The 17666-nt window shown below is 34.0% G+C and overlaps 2 protein-coding genes across 2 annotated transcripts; both read left to right on the top strand.

Annotated features, from left to right (window-relative positions):
* The first annotated feature begins 618 nt into the window (after positions 1-618).
* On the top strand, positions 619-3147 carry LOC133816466 (uncharacterized). Its single transcript, XM_062248943.1, has 4 exons — positions 619-961; positions 1070-1186; positions 1451-1544; positions 2640-3147. Exons 1-4 carry the CDS (start codon positions 950-952, stop codon positions 2774-2776), a joined length of 360 nt encoding a protein of 119 aa, XP_062104927.1. The 5' UTR covers positions 619-949; the 3' UTR covers positions 2777-3147.
* A 10770-nt stretch (positions 3148-13917) lies between these two features.
* LOC133815027 (exopolygalacturonase-like) lies at positions 13918-15505 on the top strand. The gene is made up of 3 exons (XM_062247921.1): positions 13918-14040; positions 14119-14430; positions 14527-15505. The coding sequence occupies exons 1-3, from the start codon at positions 13918-13920 to the stop codon at positions 15283-15285; spliced, it is 1194 nt and encodes a 397-aa protein (XP_062103905.1). The 3' UTR covers positions 15286-15505.
* The last annotated feature ends 2161 nt before the right edge of the window (positions 15506-17666 follow it).

Genomic DNA, 17666 nt, shown 5'->3' with positions numbered 1-17666 from the left:
TGTACGCTCGTTTCCAAGGGAACCTCAGGGAGTCTCATGTGATTGCTGTAAAAAGCACTACTACAAAATATCCTTTACGGGACACTTTTTTAGGACTCGCACATAAATGCAAGTCCTTAAAAATATTTCTGGAGCTTTTAGGACACTCATTGGGAGTCCTGAAAAAACACAATTTAGGACTCGCAATGAGTGTCCTAAAAAAATATGCGAGTCCTAAAAAAATCTGGGCTAAAAAATGAGTGTTTTACTTAACAATTTTAAGGACTTGCTTTGGGAGTCCTTAATACTCTTTAAGGACTCACTTTGCGAGTCCTAAAAACATGATGACTTTTAAAGACTCATTTTGCGAGTCCTAAAAGAGTATTAAGGACTCTCAAAGCAAGTCCTTAAAATTGTTAAGTATAAGAGCATAAAAACACTCATTTGTTTTGAAAATATATAATGGATCAAAATACACATTTTGGAAATCTATTTCAGTCACACACACAAGATTTTTTTAATTTAAATAAAAAATAAATTGTGTTAACTAAAAAAGAATTTATATATTAGATATTAGTTTTTTTCAATTAAATAAATAAGAAAATTTTAAAATAAAAAAAATATGAAAATCATTTCTCTCTCCCTCTTTTCCTCTATCTTTCCCGATGCCTCATTCTCTCTCTCACTGTGTTGCCTCTGCCAGGCCCGAACGGCCATCGTCCCATCGCCGGAGTCGTACACGCGCCAGCCCAATCGAACCGCCGGCCCTCAAAACGTCGACCCCCGCGAGCTCACCACCATACGCGCTGCCCAGGGCTGTCAACCAACGGTCCGAAGCTGTCCGCCTCTTGCACTTTCCGACGGTGACGGGGAAGAGGTGTGGGTCTGGGCTCGTGGTGTTCCTCGTCTCAGATGCGGGCTCAATGGTGGGGATGGGGATCGACGTGATGAGAAGAATCATCTTCCTCAGATGAAAAATGACGTGATGAGAATAATCATCTTTCTCTTTTCTTACATTTCAATTTATATTTGTTTGTATATGTGATGAGAAGAATGATTGATTATTGAAGGTGTTGGCTTCATTACTCAGATGAAAAATACTACAAGTCTTCTGATTCCATCAAATGTAAAGACGGATCCAAGAAATTCACCAAAACCCAGCTCAACGACAACTTCTGCGACTGCCCCGATGGCACCGACGAGCCTGGTATCATCTTCCTCTCCTATATTTTACTGAATTTGATTATTTATCTATATTAGGTGAAAGATGCATCTGATTTCTTATGGGGATGGGTTTTTTTTTTGTTATTATACTTGCTAATTTACTGCAGTTTGTATATCATTCATTTGGTTTTTCTTTCCCCTTTCTTTTCATTGCATTGTTTGGTGAAATGTTATACTTTTCTATTGGGTGTCTATGTGATTTACTGATTTTGATAAATGCTATGCATATTTGTTTTGTGGGTTGTAGGAACATCTGCTTGTCCAAATGGAAGATTCTATTGTCAAAATGCAGGGCATGCTCCTAAAGTGTTATTCTACTAGAGTGAATGATGGTATATGCGGTAAGTAGCTTTAAATTTACTGCTTTAATAACTTGTATAGAAGCAAGAACGAGTTTTTCCTTCTATGTTCCATTTTCCTAGTTTAATTTTCTTATATTTTGAGTTCTTTCTTTGGAGAGGATTGTGATTTTAGAAGAAACTATGTCATTGATCAGGGATAAAAAAAAATCTTATTGAATTAGTAATGGGTATTCAATCGTAATGAGCCTTTTTTTTTTCTCTGATTATCATGTTTTATTAAATGTGGCATGCATGTAGGATGTAATATAGAATTATTAGATCTTTTTTTTTTATGTTAAATAAGATTAGTGTATTACTAACTTTTAATTTACAACTCAACAGCCAAGGTAAGAAAAACCTGACTGAAAACTATTACAATTTCTCAAACCAAGTTCTTTCTATCAACTGAACATTGTTAGGCATTATACTTCTAATTTTGTACTTTACATTAAATTTAATCCTTTGAACAATTATATTTGCTGTATAAACTTTTTGATTCCATAGTGCCTCATTTCTACACCACCAAATCTGGTATATCATAGCTGCCAACGCCACCATAAGGACTTGTTTCCTGAACTGAGATAACTGAGATAACCTGGCTTTAGCAATCCATCTTAGCAGCTTATGCATAGTAGAAGATGTTGTCTTCCATTCCAGCCAGCTTTTGATTTTCCTCAAGCAAGAAAAGCTCAAATGACAGTCAAAGAAAACATGTTCTCTTGTTTCTCTGTTACTACCACGGATAAGACAAAGATAATTAGTGGTTGTGTTGAATCTAAATAACCTATCTTTCATTTGTAGCCTGTCTAGAACCGCAAGCCATAAGATAAATCAATGCTTAGGTATGATGGTTCTATTCCAAACTTCCCTATACCAAGATACTTTTTGATGATTCAGAACAAGAGCTTTGTAACCTTCAGCTGTCCTATAAATTCCATTAGGACAGAAATGAGTCAAGTTAAGCTCTTTGAACTTCTCTTTGACTTTAACAATTTTTTTCCAATGCCAACTAAATTCCATTATTAGATCTTTTTACTGAATTGTTGTTTTGAGTTGGATACTTGTCTTCTCTAATCTACTTGTCCTTAATCTCAGACTGTTGTGATGGGAGTGATGAGTATGATGATAAAGGGAAATGCCCTAATACATGTTGGGAGGCTGGGAAAGTGGCAAGGAACAAATTGATGAAAAAAATTGTGACTTCAAGAGGGTGTTGCAATAAGAAAGCATGAAATTGAACTAGCAAAAACAACTATAGCTAAGGATGAGGCCGAGCTATCACAACTACAAAATGAAGAGAAAACACTTAAAGGACTTGTCCAGCAGCTTAGAGGTATGATCTCCTCATTCCCTATTCATATTTATTTTAGCTAAGTTGGGTAGTGAACTTATGATAGATGTCATTATTCATAGGGTTTATGCAAATTATTTCAACTTGCATATGGGTCAGTATCTTTTAATGAACTTCCAATGCTCAATGAAGTGATATTTTGTATTAATGAAAAATAAGTATGGGTCTTGGGAGGTGTACATTCCAAAGTTTATTTTTTTCCATGTGTAAGTAATATAGGCTTCTCATGTTTTTATTTTTCTCCAAACCAATACAAAGCTCACCTTATTTTGAGCAGCACGAGAACTGGAAGTTGTACAGTGTTAGAATTTTCTATGAATTGCTTTTGTAAATATTCTCACTGCCTTTACTTCTCACATTTGCCACTGTTAATAGGATGTTGTGGACGTCCATGATAGTTTGGCCGCTGAAGCTGAACATGGTGATGCTTCCAGAAAGGAAAGGTCCTTAGTTCAAGGTGTAGAACAGGTAATTAATACCAAACATGTTTCATGTAATTAGAAATTGATTGCAGTTTTATTTTCATATATTTTAAAGATTTTTATTAGAGCTTATCTGAGTTTGAATTATAAAAAAATAGTTTCCTAGTTGAGTTAAGACTTCTTATTTATGGCTATATGTAAAATATTTTTGTACTTAGTGGAGTTTGAATATCTTAGATATTCACCCGTAGTGAAGTAGGTTCTGGGAATTCTGTGTGCTGCGGTGATAATGGAAGGTTGAAAACTTGCATGTCTTAGTGAAGTAGGTTCTGAGAATTTTGTGTGCTGCGGTGATATATGGATGAAAACTTGTGTGTTGTTTGATTTTTTTGACATGGTGTTGATTGTGACATATGGCTAGGCTAGTAAATTAGGGGGTATGTTGTCCGATTTTCTATAGATTTTTTTGTACTTAGTTTTGTGTGGAAATATGAAAAAGATGGCTGCCACAATGATAAATTTGTGATCCGGATATTTAACATTTGACCACCTAATTAATAATTAAGTTGAATTTAAATTTTTCTACTAATCACAAAATTTGCTTAATCCGAGCCTCAAAAGAGCCGATTTAGAGTAACTATGTGATCACAGATTTGTGCTTTCGAGATTATAAGTGCAGGATAGGTCTTTCTAGAATTTGAATCAAATCCTCATCTTTTCTCTTTCAATTGTGCTTGTATTTGGTGTTTCTGGGTTTAGATTATGAATTTTTTTTTCTTCATGTTTTCCTTTTTATCTTATTTTTCTATTTGTATTAAGAATATAGTTGTTAATGCCTTTCGGTTCTCTTATACGTACTTATCTCTTATACAACCATTTTGTGGCTATCTGAAATTGGGCAAAATTAATATACTCTGCTTGATGCAACCTCTACTCTTCCTCTCGCGTACCAATTGTCTTTCTGTTATTTTTTTCACTCTTATATTTCTTGTTTCAACTTTCAAATTGGTATGGTTTTGGTTTTCTTTTTAATTAATCTTCCTCTCTTTGCATGTAAATGTGTTTTTGGTGGATTGAGTTTGTTTCTTCTTATTAGTAATTATAGGTTCCGTTTCGTGAAATAGGTGTAATTGTGGGGAGGATTTTGATTAAGTTATATGTTAAAATTGATCGTATTTACAATGCGAAAAATTGTTTCATAAAATGTCCCTGGCTAAAAGATAAAAAGATAAAAAAAAAACCAACATTAGTTATTGCAAATAAACAAAGAATTTGATGTGCAATATAATAGTTTTAATATCTTTTTCCATCACAAGTTCCAATTACTATACATCCAATATAGGATTCAAATTAGTGATGTTTCTTTCTTAATTAATCAAGTAATTAAGTAGTACTAATGTCTTATCACTTAAGCTCCTTCCCACTTGAACCATAACATCATAATAAATAATAAGTCTGCATTAAAGTTTTAACGAAATTAGAGATTAAGAGGTGGATTATGATTAAAAGGGTCTCTTAAAAGATGCTTAATTAGATGTTTAATTTAGTCAAAACTATTTTATTTGAATGCAATTTGTGTAGCGTAATTATGCATTTTCACTTTGATTTGATTGTTAAAAGCCAAATGATGATGATGATGTGTGTGTCTACTTATCTATAAGTTTGAATTATAATATATTTATAATTAAATAACTTTTTTATAATGTGCAGGTCTATATTGAGATGCATTTCTTTGGCGTAATACTAGACAACATTGAAAGTTGAAGTTTTTAGAATAAAAAATATATCTCATTAACATTGTATACATTTCTTGTTTAATATTTGGTGATGATATAATTTTATTGTAGTATAAACTGTCATGTAGTATGATTTTGTAAGCCAAGTAGACTAAATACTGAAATGATATTTTTGAGTAATTAATAAAAAATTATTTTGTTGTATTTTCTTTTGAAAATTTAGAAATCTAACATATATAATACATTTTGGACACTCAAAGGGATATATTTTGATAAATCAAAATGAAAATTGTAGCTGCATTTTTTAAAAAAAAACAATTACTTTTAAGGACATGCAAAGCGAGTCCTAAAAAATTACTTAAAGCACTCAATCAGATTTTTTAGAACTCGCGTTGCGAGTCCTAAAAACATTCTTTTAGGACTCGCAATGCGAGTCCTAAAAAATTACTTAAAGCACTCAATCAGATTTTTTAGGACTCGCGTTGCGAGTCCTAAAAACATTCTTTTAGGACTCGCATTGCGATTCCTAAAAACTTAATTAAAGGCACTCAACCAGATTTTTTAGGACTCGCAATGCGAGTCCTAAAAACTTAATTAAAGGCACTCAACCAGATTTTTTAGGACTCGCGTTGTGAGTCCTAAAAAACCTTAGTTTTTAAGGCTCTCAAATAGAGGACTCGCGCCCTGCGAGTCCTAAAATCTTTTTTAGGACTCGCAATGCTAGTCCTAAAAATCCTTTTTTGTAGTAGTGAAGAATTATTCGTTACATCAATAATACTCTTGATTTAGGCATTTGGTACTCCAAAGAAACAAATTCTAGCCTTGTGTATTATAGTGATGCAGATTGGGCAGGAAACACTGATGATCGCCGAAGCTTACTTAGGAAACAATTTGGTCTCCTGGCATAGTAAAACACAAAACTCCATCTCCTTGTCAACAGCCGAAGCTGAGTACATTGCTGTTGGAAGCTGTTGTACTCAACTTTTGTGGATGAAACAAATCTTGGCAGACTATGGGTTTGATATTAAAACTTTAACCATTTTTTGTGATAATACAAGTGCTATTAATATCTCCAAAAATCCTGTTCAGCACTCTCGCACCAAACATATTGACATTCGTCATCATTTTATTAGGGAACTTGTTGAAAACAAAACATTGATTTTAGAATATGTTGAGACTAACAAACAAATTGCAGATATTTTTACTAAAGCTTTAGACACGGTCAGATTTGATTCCCTCAGGAAGTCCTTGGGGGTTTGTTTTATTTGAAATTGCCAATAAATTGATTATCTTGCCTTGCATATGTGTTTATGTAAATCTGTTGTCCTGTTTGGAAGAAATTTGATGAGCATATTTTTTGTATTTTAGAAAATGATCATTATAAGTCGTATACTTTGTTTGGAATAAAAAACCATATCTGAAAAATTATAGACCATCCAATTTATATTCGATCAAATCATTATGTTTGTATGAGCATTCCTTAATCCGGTTTCTTTTTCAGGCTCCATTTTGGAAAAGAGCTACCTATACTGATGTGTGAAAGTCGACACTGAGTAAGTTGGTACCAGGTAATTAGCAATTATATTGGAGGATACTCTACCAGTGTAAATGGCTACCATCAGTATAAGAGTTATAGCCTCCATTATGGTTACAATTTGAAAAAGGCTAAAATCGCCAAATATGGGCAATGACCCTAGCTTTAAAAGGCAAAAAAGAAATGCCAAATTGATTACACATGCACACACGCATGTCTGTTGACTAGACTGTGTAAGATGGTTGTAAGACTCACACATATAATGAATTGATTCGAATATGTTTTGTGATTGGTATATTTTTCGAATTGTGGTCTCTTAGTATTTGAATTATAACTCATTTCTCTAATTTGTGAAAAATATGGTTATCTTGTTTCTTTTGAACAGGACTTGGCATTTACATGGACACATATGGTATGGCAATTGACACTCTATTTTCGGCAATTTTGTAATAAAATAAACGAAAAGAAAATTATAAAATAAAATCTGTTTTGAACCGTGTACTTAAAAATAAAAAAGGGTTTGAAAAGTTAATTGATGCAATTTATTTGTTTTATCTCAATATATTCTAAAATATTCAAAAAGTTTTCAATTTTGAGGTGTGAAAGAATTTGTTTTAAAAAGGAGATATTTTGGCATTTATCACTTAAAATCCGGTAACCCATTTTTTGGTTACCCATTTTTGAACTTGCCTCATTTGTGCACCGAATACTCTATATATTCGGATTCACTTTGGTTGTTTCATACTCATTGTTTTCTTGTTTGTATCTCTCACGTATAACCAAAGTGTTTAGGGTTTTTTTCTTTGTGTGTTTCACTTGTTTCATTCTTAGCAGCCATGAAGACTCGAGGCCGTGGTTCATCTTCTAAATCTGTGAAGTCTCAGTAAGAGACAGTTCCTGAAGCAGTTCCCTCTGCCACTCCTTCAGTCCCAGCATCAATCCCTGCTGTCTCTCCTACACCAGGCCGTCGACCTAAAACCATAGCAAGAAAGAAGGTTCTTGATCTTTCAGGTCCTATGGGATCTACTATTCTTGGAGCTTCAAGTAAAGGAGTTACGTTCCCTAACTTGGATGCTAAGCCAATCCTAGTCTCGGCGGTTCCACTCGCCTCGTCCGAAGGTCAAATCAAAGCCAAACCAGCCTTGGCTATAAGTCATTCCCAATCAATCTCCACTGAAGTTATGTCTGATCCATCTGATCATGACTCTGAATCGTCATTATCTCTTGATGTGTTGACCCCCAAGGCAAAGGGTAAACGCAAGACCAAAGCTAATGGAACAAAGAAAGCCAAGAAGGCCAAAGTGGCTCCAACAAAAGGTATCAGCTCCATCTCTGATTCATCTCCTTTATCCAGATTTAAATTGAAGGCAAAAATCAACCCACCTCCTTGCACCTCATCGGAGGATGTTTCTTCTGAAACGGAAGACTCTCAGCCTGAGTTGGACCCTTCCTTGACCGAGCCAAATCCTGATGTTCCTCTTGATGATTTGGTGGAAGAGACTGAATTTGAAGAAGACCCATCAGAAGCCTCTCCTATTGCATCTGACCCAAAAGGCACCACACCATTGGCATTTCCCGAATTGTCTTCCAAACTCGCTAAACAAAAAGGTACTCCTGTTCGTACCTCAGGTTCTTTCAAAGCCCATTCTCTTACTTTCTGTTTTAATGATAATGAGAAGAACATGCAATTTTATGAGCATCGTCACTTTATTAGTGAGAAAATTTTCATTTTTGCTCCTCATTGTGTTTTTGGGGTCTTACTTACTTTAGAAGAAAGGGGCTGGTTGCGATCTATGTCTAGGTTTGTGCCTCGGGTTGTTAAGAATTTTATGCAAATTTGAATGATGAGTTATTGGACTAATCTTCTTTTATGTTTCATAAGGTGTATGTTAGGGGACATTGGTATATGTTTGGTCCGTCTGAAATTGCTAAAGCCCTCAATCTCGTTCCTGTTGAGATTGATGATTCTATTGAGTTTGCTAAGGATCAAGTGTTGTCCGAGTTGGTTGGTCAAGCTATGGTGTGGGAACCAAGCACCTCTCTACGAATCACAGATCTCACTCATTATTATGGTGCTCTTTTCAAATTCGCAATGTTTAATTGGATACCTACCACTCATTCCTTCACCATCACTCAAGACATGGCTTTTCTATTGTTCAAAATTGGGACTGGAGTCGCAATTGATCTTGCTGCTGTTATTTTTGATCAAATCATGTCCTTGAGTGGTACCAAACGCAAGGGTCAACACTTGATGTTTCCACAAGTCATTTACAAACTTTTGGACTCTCAGCGTCCTTTGAAGAAGTCCCATGAGACCTTGACTTCTCCTTTGGTTAGTCCTACCTACACTGTCAAAGATGACCATGCTTCGTCCACAGCTCGAAAGGTCAAAGGCATTAATCTGGCTGGTCCTGGTTCTGGCAATGTTGTGACTGGCACTCCTGCTGTCCCGACTGATCTCGCTTCTGTCCAGACAGGAATTACAAGTCTTTCTGACCAGTTCACTCTCATGGAGGATACTCAGCGCCAAATTCTTGCTTCGTTGGCCCTTATCAGTGCATCCCCCTCTCCTGCTCCTTGATGGTTACAGATCCTTTCGATCTTTTTTTATTTACTTTTCATAAATGTATAAGAACACTAGATGTGTCTTTCTTTTGGTTTAGTTTCCTTTGTTCTTTGGCATTTTCTTAGACAATGAGGGGGTGAGAGAGTTACTCTATTTTTTGGTACATTGATTATGTTGACTGACCTGCTGTTTCTTATTGGTTTTTGTTAACTGTTTTATCTTGTGCTTTGGTTATCTTTCGCAGGAGGAGTCATTTTGTGACTCTTGTGATTTTAAGCACTTACTTGTGTTTTGTAAGAATCTTTTAAAAAATAGATATTCTTTGTCTATAAAATTTCCAAAGGGGGAGATTGTAAATCCTATAATCGGCATTTTTATAGAAATATCTTTTTCTTAAAAGATAAATTGGTTGTTTTCCTTTATTGTAATTTTCAGAAATTCACTTTCCTTTTTGTGAATTTCGGATAATAATTAGCTTTCTTATTTAGCTTTATATTGTCTCAATTTGTTTATAAAGGGAAGTTTTATATTGCAAATATTCAATTCTTACCCAAAGTCATTTCTAGATTATTTGTTTACATATTCATGCAGCTCAATAATTGAAAATCAGGAAACTGAATCCTTAATGTCATTAATTGTTGTTTCCTTTTTGAGCTTGTTTTGGATCCGACACAGGTCTGAGCTGTCCCCACCAAAATCGTATCTGTCGGATTGGCATCTTCTAAAAAAGGCAACTCTTCATCAATCAAGAATATATTCAATTATTCTTGCCTTTATTAAAAGAATTCTTTCTCAGCCTTTATGAGCATGAAAAATGACTCTATAAATAGGGCTCTAAAGGCATTGAGAAAAGTAAACTCTTAGATGCATGATTTGTGAGCATAATTGTAATATTTGTGAGAGTTCCTCTTTGTATTCAAGATCATAAGTATTCACGTGATCTTGTAGAAATATGTGTGTTTAGTTTTTAGTGGTGAGTTATACCATGTTCATGAGTGAATACACATTGTAATTTGAACATGACGTTTGTAGTCTTCGGGAGAGGTTTTTTACAAGCCTTGCGTCGGGAGGATGCAAGCACTCGCTGGCCATTGAAGGGAGTTCAAGTGGTTGAGCGTTTCAATCAAGATCAGATTAGTGAAGAGTAGTACAACAAAGTTGTGGCAAATCTCAAGAGGAAGTCTTATTTTGTTTAAGTCAATATTTTGTACTTGTGATTCTTTATTAATTGGTTTTATTCTCTGGGTATGGCCCCAAGGAGTAGGCTATCTTAAATGGTTTCTGAACCTTGTAAAAATTTGTTTTATTTTTTGTTGTTTTGCACTGTCTTTTTATTGTGTTCAGTTTCTGTCGTGACAAGTTCGGATTCTGTCCCAACAGAACTGAAATCTGTGTAAACAGTTAATTACCATTTCACACTTAAATTAATTCAAATGGTTCAATTAATTTAGTAATTACTAAACACAGAACTTCAGAAGATGTGCTGTTTGTGACTACAATTGGTATGCGCTATCCCTATCTTTGTAAATTTGTTTGAATTGGGTGTTCTATTTTTTGTAATTTCTAATTCTTTTTCCATTCAAATTATTCTGAAGAAAATCATAAGCATTAATGTAATGGTAGGCTAAGATCTAAAATGCAGTTTGATTTGCTTCAACTGTCAAGTTCTGGCAGCATTTTACACGAGAGCAGGAACATAAACGGTGAGTCCATAAGGAACATACTCAAACAGGTTTTCAAACTGAAATGAGTTGTGAGTAAATACTAGTAGAAATATAGAAAAAAACTTGATACAATCTTCCTGCTGTACCTGGTACTACCTGAGCTCATTTGGATGTCATGATCATTTTGCATTTCTTCATGCGGTGCTTTCTTTGACTTAACCTTTACATTCTGACTTTAGAAATTGATTTTTCTTCTTGTCTTTCTTGTAGTCAGACATATATACGGCTGATATAGTCGTCACGACTAATTTTATATTGTTTGAGTTTAATTTATTCAGCCTTGTTTTCCAGATTTTTGAGCCATAAAATCGTATTAAAAGTTTTACTTTCTTTCCTTTATTGTTGGTTTTTGTTCTCTTCTAATTTGTTTCTTCTTCTTTTTGGGCGTCAGAGTTGAATCGACATCTTTAATTCTCTTCAATGAATGTTTGTTGCTTGAGGTTCAGGTAATGTTTTATGTTGTATACCACAGTCTTATTCATTTTTCAAATCTGATCTAACTTTTTGATGACAGGAAGTTGGTAGATATGCTTCATTCTATGAAATTTTAGAAGCATAGAGTCTTGCAAAAGTCCTCCCTGGAGTGAAAACCATTCAAGAAGGTATTATCTTATATTCGAAGGTGGTAGCTAACTGATTAAGCTGCTTTTATGATTATATATGGCTCTAAACAATTGTTAAAAGACATGTTTGATTGCTGAAAGTAAGATGTGGATATAGCTTTTCAGGCTTTCATCTTTGCCCTGTTTTTGGTACCTGGCATAGCATAGTCACAAACAGCTTGTGTTTTACACAGTTATACCACAATAAAAAATAATTTTGAATGAAATATGTGGATTTCATATTAATTTAAAATTGATAAATGAAATTCATATGGAGTTGGATCTCGTTTTCATTGTTTCTCAAATTATTAACTATCAAGTTTACCTTCATTTTAGAAACTTAAAATCAAACAAAGTTGTGTCAATGAAAAACTTCATTAAAAAAATATAATGTCATACCTAAAAAGACTAAATTAATATTCTGAAGAAAGTCAGAGATAACATCTAACTAACAAGTTGTCTATCCATCCTAAGAGCCTGTACAATCAATATATGAGCAGCCACATTAATTGGTTGAACGATGAACATGAATTAGGGACACTCTTGGAAATCTGGATGACATACTTGCTATATCCTCTAATAAGGATACAAGGTCATTGTAAAAGGTATGGCACTTAGTATACGCGGACACAAGTGCTAAACAATCGAACTCTAAACATACACTGAAAGTCTCATTGATAGAATCAAATCCAATCCTACCATCAACGCCACACATTTTGCTTGGACCAATGAGAAACATCCTACAAAATAAAACATAAAAAAAACCAACATTAGTATCATGAAATTAAAAGTAATAATAGAAGAACGAAGTAGAATATAGTAAATAAATATTATAGATATAGATATATGAATTATAGGAAAGTCAGAAGTAAAATTATAACTTAAGAACCGAAGGCTAAGCCTTTGGTTCTTTGAAAAAAGGTATAAGTAAAGCGTCCAGGCAAGTATACTAATAACACACATGAAATACCAGTAGAACAATGAAGAACACATTAAAAATATTTTGACAACAAGATGTTTCATAGATAAGAAGTTATTAAAATACAATTAGTAAAATATAATATAATAACTAGTAAGAATATAATATATTAAATTAAAAATAACTAACAATTTTTTACAAACCAATTATGTGTTATCTTGAAAACCCAGATATTCTTCAAAAAATAAAAAATCAAACAAGAAAAAACAAAAAACTAACCAAATGACGATTGCAATAAATTAAATTTTTATGACTTATTAATTAGTCCTGATTTGAACCTTTAATTTTGTAGTGGAACTTTTAGTTGTATTCTAAACTAGAACTGTAAATGTGGGCCGGCCTAGCCCGACTCACATTTTCGTGCCTCCGAATAATTCGGGCCGGACTCATATTCAATTCGTGTCAGGCCGGCCTGATCCATATTTGAAAAAGTAAGTCCAGCACGGCCAATGGGCCGGACTCATGTCGTGCCGGCCCACTTTTCTTATTGCAAAAAAAAGTGAGGATGGAGAATTGAACCATCCACCTCCTCTTTAAGGATCAATGGACTCAGCACCAATCCAAATACATTTCTTTATTTAAATTATAGTTCTAGATATTTTTATATATTTTTTAACAATACTTTACACAAAATTATATCTAAGATAATTATTAAAATTTGAATACCTACTAATAAATACTAAAAAATTTAACTCACAATTCTTAAAAAAAATTAATACAATTATAAAAATATAAACATTGAGAAAATAATAGACTTTTATTATCATTTTAATTTATAAATAATTAACAAAGAAAAATTTATTATGATTATTAATGTCAAAATATCAAGCTTTTTATTGTGTCGTGCTTTCGGGCTAGTTTGTTCGTGCTTTCGTGTCATGCCTTCGGGCTTGTCGTGCGTGCCGTGCTCAGGCTCATGTCGTGTTGTGCCTGGCCCAAGCCCATTTTTTTTGTGTCGTATCGTGTTCGTGCTGGTTTCGTGTCGTGCTAGAAAGTCTGGCCCGTATTTACAGCTCTATTCTAAATATTGTAGAATTTTCTCTTTCTTCTTTTAAAGAAATGATTAAATGATGGTTTAACGATAATAAGTAAACCCCACATAAAAAAAACTATAATAAGTAAAGATCCCTCAAATAGAATAATAAGTAAAGAAAATAGAGCAAACACGGTAATTCTTCACTTGCGAAGAAAGAGGCAATACGATGGACGCAAATAGTGGTGGCTTCGTAAGAAATAAAATGAACAATGAAAAGCTAATTTTGGAGAAATTGACCCCAAAATAGTAAAAGAGTATGAGAATTTTACTCACAATAGGTTAAAGAAGAAATCAGAGACAAGTCTTAAACTTAATAATGTACCCTATATAAGGTGAGTCAGATGGAAACAACATTTCATCCATATATCATCACTTGAATAATTTGTTTCAAAGAAATACGGAGGTTGTAGAAGTACACAAGTCATGGATCTCAACATAAACATTGTTCTAATAGCTTTTTTCGGAATGCTGGCATCCCATGCCACGGCCGAAGTCTTCGATGTGACAAAAAATGGTGCAGCACCCGGTAGTCCCGATAATGCTGAGGTAATAATGATAAACAACTTTTACAAATTTGATTATTACATGCATGAGGTAATATAAGAGATTATTTTATATCTATAGGCTTTGTTAAAAACTTGGAAAGCCGCTTGTGCATCACCAACCGCAAGTAAAGTGGTGGTACCGAAAGGGGTATTCAAAGTATCGGCAGCACCGCTAGTGGGACCTTGCAAGGCTCCAATTGAGTTCAATTTGGAAGGCACATTGCAAGCCCCACAAGTAGGAGGACCTGGTTACAAATCCGGTGACACTTGGGTGAATTTTGACAACGTTGATTTCCTCACCGTTTCTGGTAAAGGAATATTCGACGGTCAAGGCCAATCGACTTGGGGTAAAAAGTGTGACGCTCAAGAGTATTGCGGCAACGTTCCCATGGTAAGTAAGAGATATAACATGTTCATTTTCAAAACTAATAATAATAATAATTAACTATTTTCATTATTATTATTATTATAAATATAAAAACTTCAGAATTTGAGGTTCAACTTCGTGAAAAACTCAATAGTCCAAGATGTGACAACGAAAGATAGCAAGCAGTTCCACGTCAATGTTCTGGGCTGCAACAACCTTACCTTCCAAAACTTCCATGTGATTGCACCCAAGGAAAGCCTCAACACCGACGGAATCCATGTTGGCAGGTCGAGCGGCATTAAGATCATTGACACCATAATCGAAACTGGCGACGATTGCATCTCCATTGGGGACGGCACCAAGAACATTACAATTACAAAGGTTACGTGCGGACCAGGCCACGGCATCAGCGTCGGCAGCCTGGGAAAGTATCCAAATGAAGAGCCCGTAGTAGGGGTCTTCGTGACCAACTGCACGATGAAGAACACCATGAACGGTGTCCGTATCAAGACCTGGCCCGACTCTAAACCCGGATCAGCCACAGATATGCACTTCGAGGACATAATCATGGAGAACGTGGGCAACCCCGTGTTGATTGATCAAGAATACTGCCCCGCTGCCAATTGCAAGAACCCGGGCCCATCAAAAGTTAAGATCAGTAACGTATCCTTCAAGAAAATTAGGGGAACCTCGTCTACACCCCTTGGCTGGAAGCTGCTGTGCAGCCTCAAATTACCATGCGAGAACGTCGTCGTTTCGGACATTGATTTGAAGTACACCGGAAGTGAAGGCCCAATCCAATCTGAGTGTAAGAATGTTAACCCTACCGCGGAAGGGACTCTAAACCCGAAGCCCTGCAGTACTCCCCTCTCGAGTTAATTAATTAGATATTGCTCTATTTGTGTCTAAGAGTATGCATGAGTAGGAGGATAATGAGTTTATTATTATACATAATTAATTTATTGTTGTCATATTGATTATACAAATAAAATTAATAATGAGAGAGACAGAGGGGGCAAAGAATAAAGAGAGAGAGCCTATTCAAGGCTGATGTATTTTTGTTATTTTCTAGAGTTATTTTTGTTTTATATATTTATTTTATGTTTTGGTCTTTTGAAGTTAATTTTTGGGGCATGGTGCAAAATGACTTTTAATGTTGTTTGAAAGTAAGGTAAATGTCCATGTTTTTAATTTTGTAGTAAAATAGCCTAATCATCTATTTAATATCACATATTACCAAATATACCATTTAACAAATTACTATTTTATTCTAAATATTTTAATATTATGGTATATGTATATTAGTTTTGTTTAATTAGTTTTTATTTTAAAGTTATTTTGATTTTTTTTTGTTTTTTATGAGTTGTTGAATAATATATCATACCACAAAATATATATATTGAGTTGAAAAATAATATACCATCAAAACTTACAAAATTATTACTAAAAAATGTATATAATATGCTAACAAAGTTATATACTATCATTAAAATGTATATACTATGATACAAAATTATATACTACTACTATGTATAATAAAATAGAAATTAAATATCACAAAAAAAAGTATATATCATACCACAAAAAACATATACATTAATTGGAAAATAATATACCAACAACCTATAAAAAACTTAAAAAATCAATATAACTTTAAAAACAAAACTAATTAAACAAAACTAATATACATATACCACTATATTAAAGTCATACAGTCCTAAATAAATAAATAAATTATAAAAAAAAGGCAATTTAGGTAATCAACAATGTAAAATGGTCATTTATCTATAATTTTAAAAATGAAGACATTAGCTTCTTGATGGTTTTATTTTGGGTCATTTCCTATAATTTCTCATACAGGGGTCCTAAATAAATAAATAAATTATAAAAAATGGCAATTTAGGTAATCAACAATGTAAAAAGGTCATTTATCTACAATTTTAAAAATGAGGACATTAGCTTCTTGATGGTTTTATTTTGGGTCATTTCCTATCATTTCTCTTAATTTTTTATGTGTTTCTTGTGTTTTACACTGTTATACCACAATAATAAAGAATCTTGAATGAAATATGTGGATATCATATTAATTTAAAATTGATAAATGAGATTCATATGGAGTTGGATCTCATTTTCATTGTTTTTCAAATTATAAACTATCAAGTTTACCTTCATTTTAAAAACTTCAAATCAAACATAGTTGTGTCAATGAAAAGCTTCATTGAAAAAAATATAATGTCATACAACCTAAAAAGACTAAATTAATATCTCGAAGAAAGTTATCGATAACGTCTAATTAACAAGTTGTCTATCCATCCTAAGACCTTGCACAACCAATCCATGAACAGCCACATTAATTGGCACTCCTGTAAATCTAGATAACATACTTGCTATATCCTCTAATAAAGACAGAATGTCATTGTAAAAGGTATGTCACATAGTGTAAGCAGACACAAGTGTTAAACAATCAAATTCTACAACATGCATTGAAAGTTTTGTTGACGCCGTTTTTCGTCAACAGATAAAAGAAGAGAGCACGTAAACAATTAAAGACAATGGCTAAAAACAAACAAACGAATCAGACACACGATTTTTACGTGGTTCAGCAGTTAAATCTGCCTAGTCCACGAGTCTCTGTTATTAATCTCAAGATTATCTCTGAACAATTCTTTAGCATGAATTCTCCAGAGTTTTCTCTCAAGAATCAGAAATTCGGTCCTTTACAATGGTGCATGACTTCTCTATTTATAGAGAAGGATGCAGAATACTATCCCACATATTTTGGGTAGTTACTCTTTTGTGAATAAAAATAAATGGCCTTAAATGCCAATAATCAGATATAAAAGGAAACGTTCCCCAAAGATCAGGAAACGCATAACTGACTAAATAATATCCCACGATTCTTGGGGATTTACATCAATAAATGAGGATTACATCCCATATTTACAATACTTGTAGATATTCAAGGTGATCATAGCGTATCTCCAAGGCTTCAGCGTCCCAGGTTTCACGTCATTGTGCGAGCCACTGACATTTCCCGAGCTGACATTGCTTTCGAGATAGCATATCGAGCTCGAGATCCCTGCTCCGAAGTTGTTCCTAAAGATGAGGGGCTCACAGAGCTATCCTTCGAGATCGAGATCATTTCGAGGTCACCATATTCGAGGTCTGTATCATACTTTGCAGGCTCTGATTTACAATCGTAGAGCATACCCTAACCCTCACGAGACCATTTAATGTGAACTCAGCTTTCGAGGTCATAA

This window comes from Humulus lupulus, chromosome 2, assembly GCF_963169125.1.
Source record: "Humulus lupulus chromosome 2, drHumLupu1.1, whole genome shotgun sequence".
NCBI classification, from domain to species: Eukaryota; Viridiplantae; Streptophyta; class Magnoliopsida; order Rosales; family Cannabaceae; genus Humulus; species Humulus lupulus.
The sequence above is the reverse complement of the archived record's forward strand: the minus strand, read 5'-3'. Positions and strand labels throughout refer to the sequence as shown.

Coding starts and splice junctions, on each gene's coding strand:
- LOC133816466 (XM_062248943.1), top strand. Junction 1,187..1,450: donor CGATGGCACCGACGAGCCTG/GTATCATCTTCC, acceptor TGTGGGTTGTAG/GAACATCTGCTTGTCCAAAT. Junction 1,545..2,639: donor AGTGAATGATGGTATATGCG/GTAAGTAGCTTT, acceptor CCTTAATCTCAG/ACTGTTGTGATGGGAGTGAT.
- LOC133815027 (XM_062247921.1), top strand. CDS start 13,918: ATGGATCTCAACATAAACATTGTTCTAATAGCTTTTTTCGGAATGCTG. Junction 14,041..14,118: donor GTAGTCCCGATAATGCTGAG/GTAATAATGATA, acceptor TTATATCTATAG/GCTTTGTTAAAAACTTGGAA. Junction 14,431..14,526: donor ATTGCGGCAACGTTCCCATG/GTAAGTAAGAGA, acceptor TAAAAACTTCAG/AATTTGAGGTTCAACTTCGT.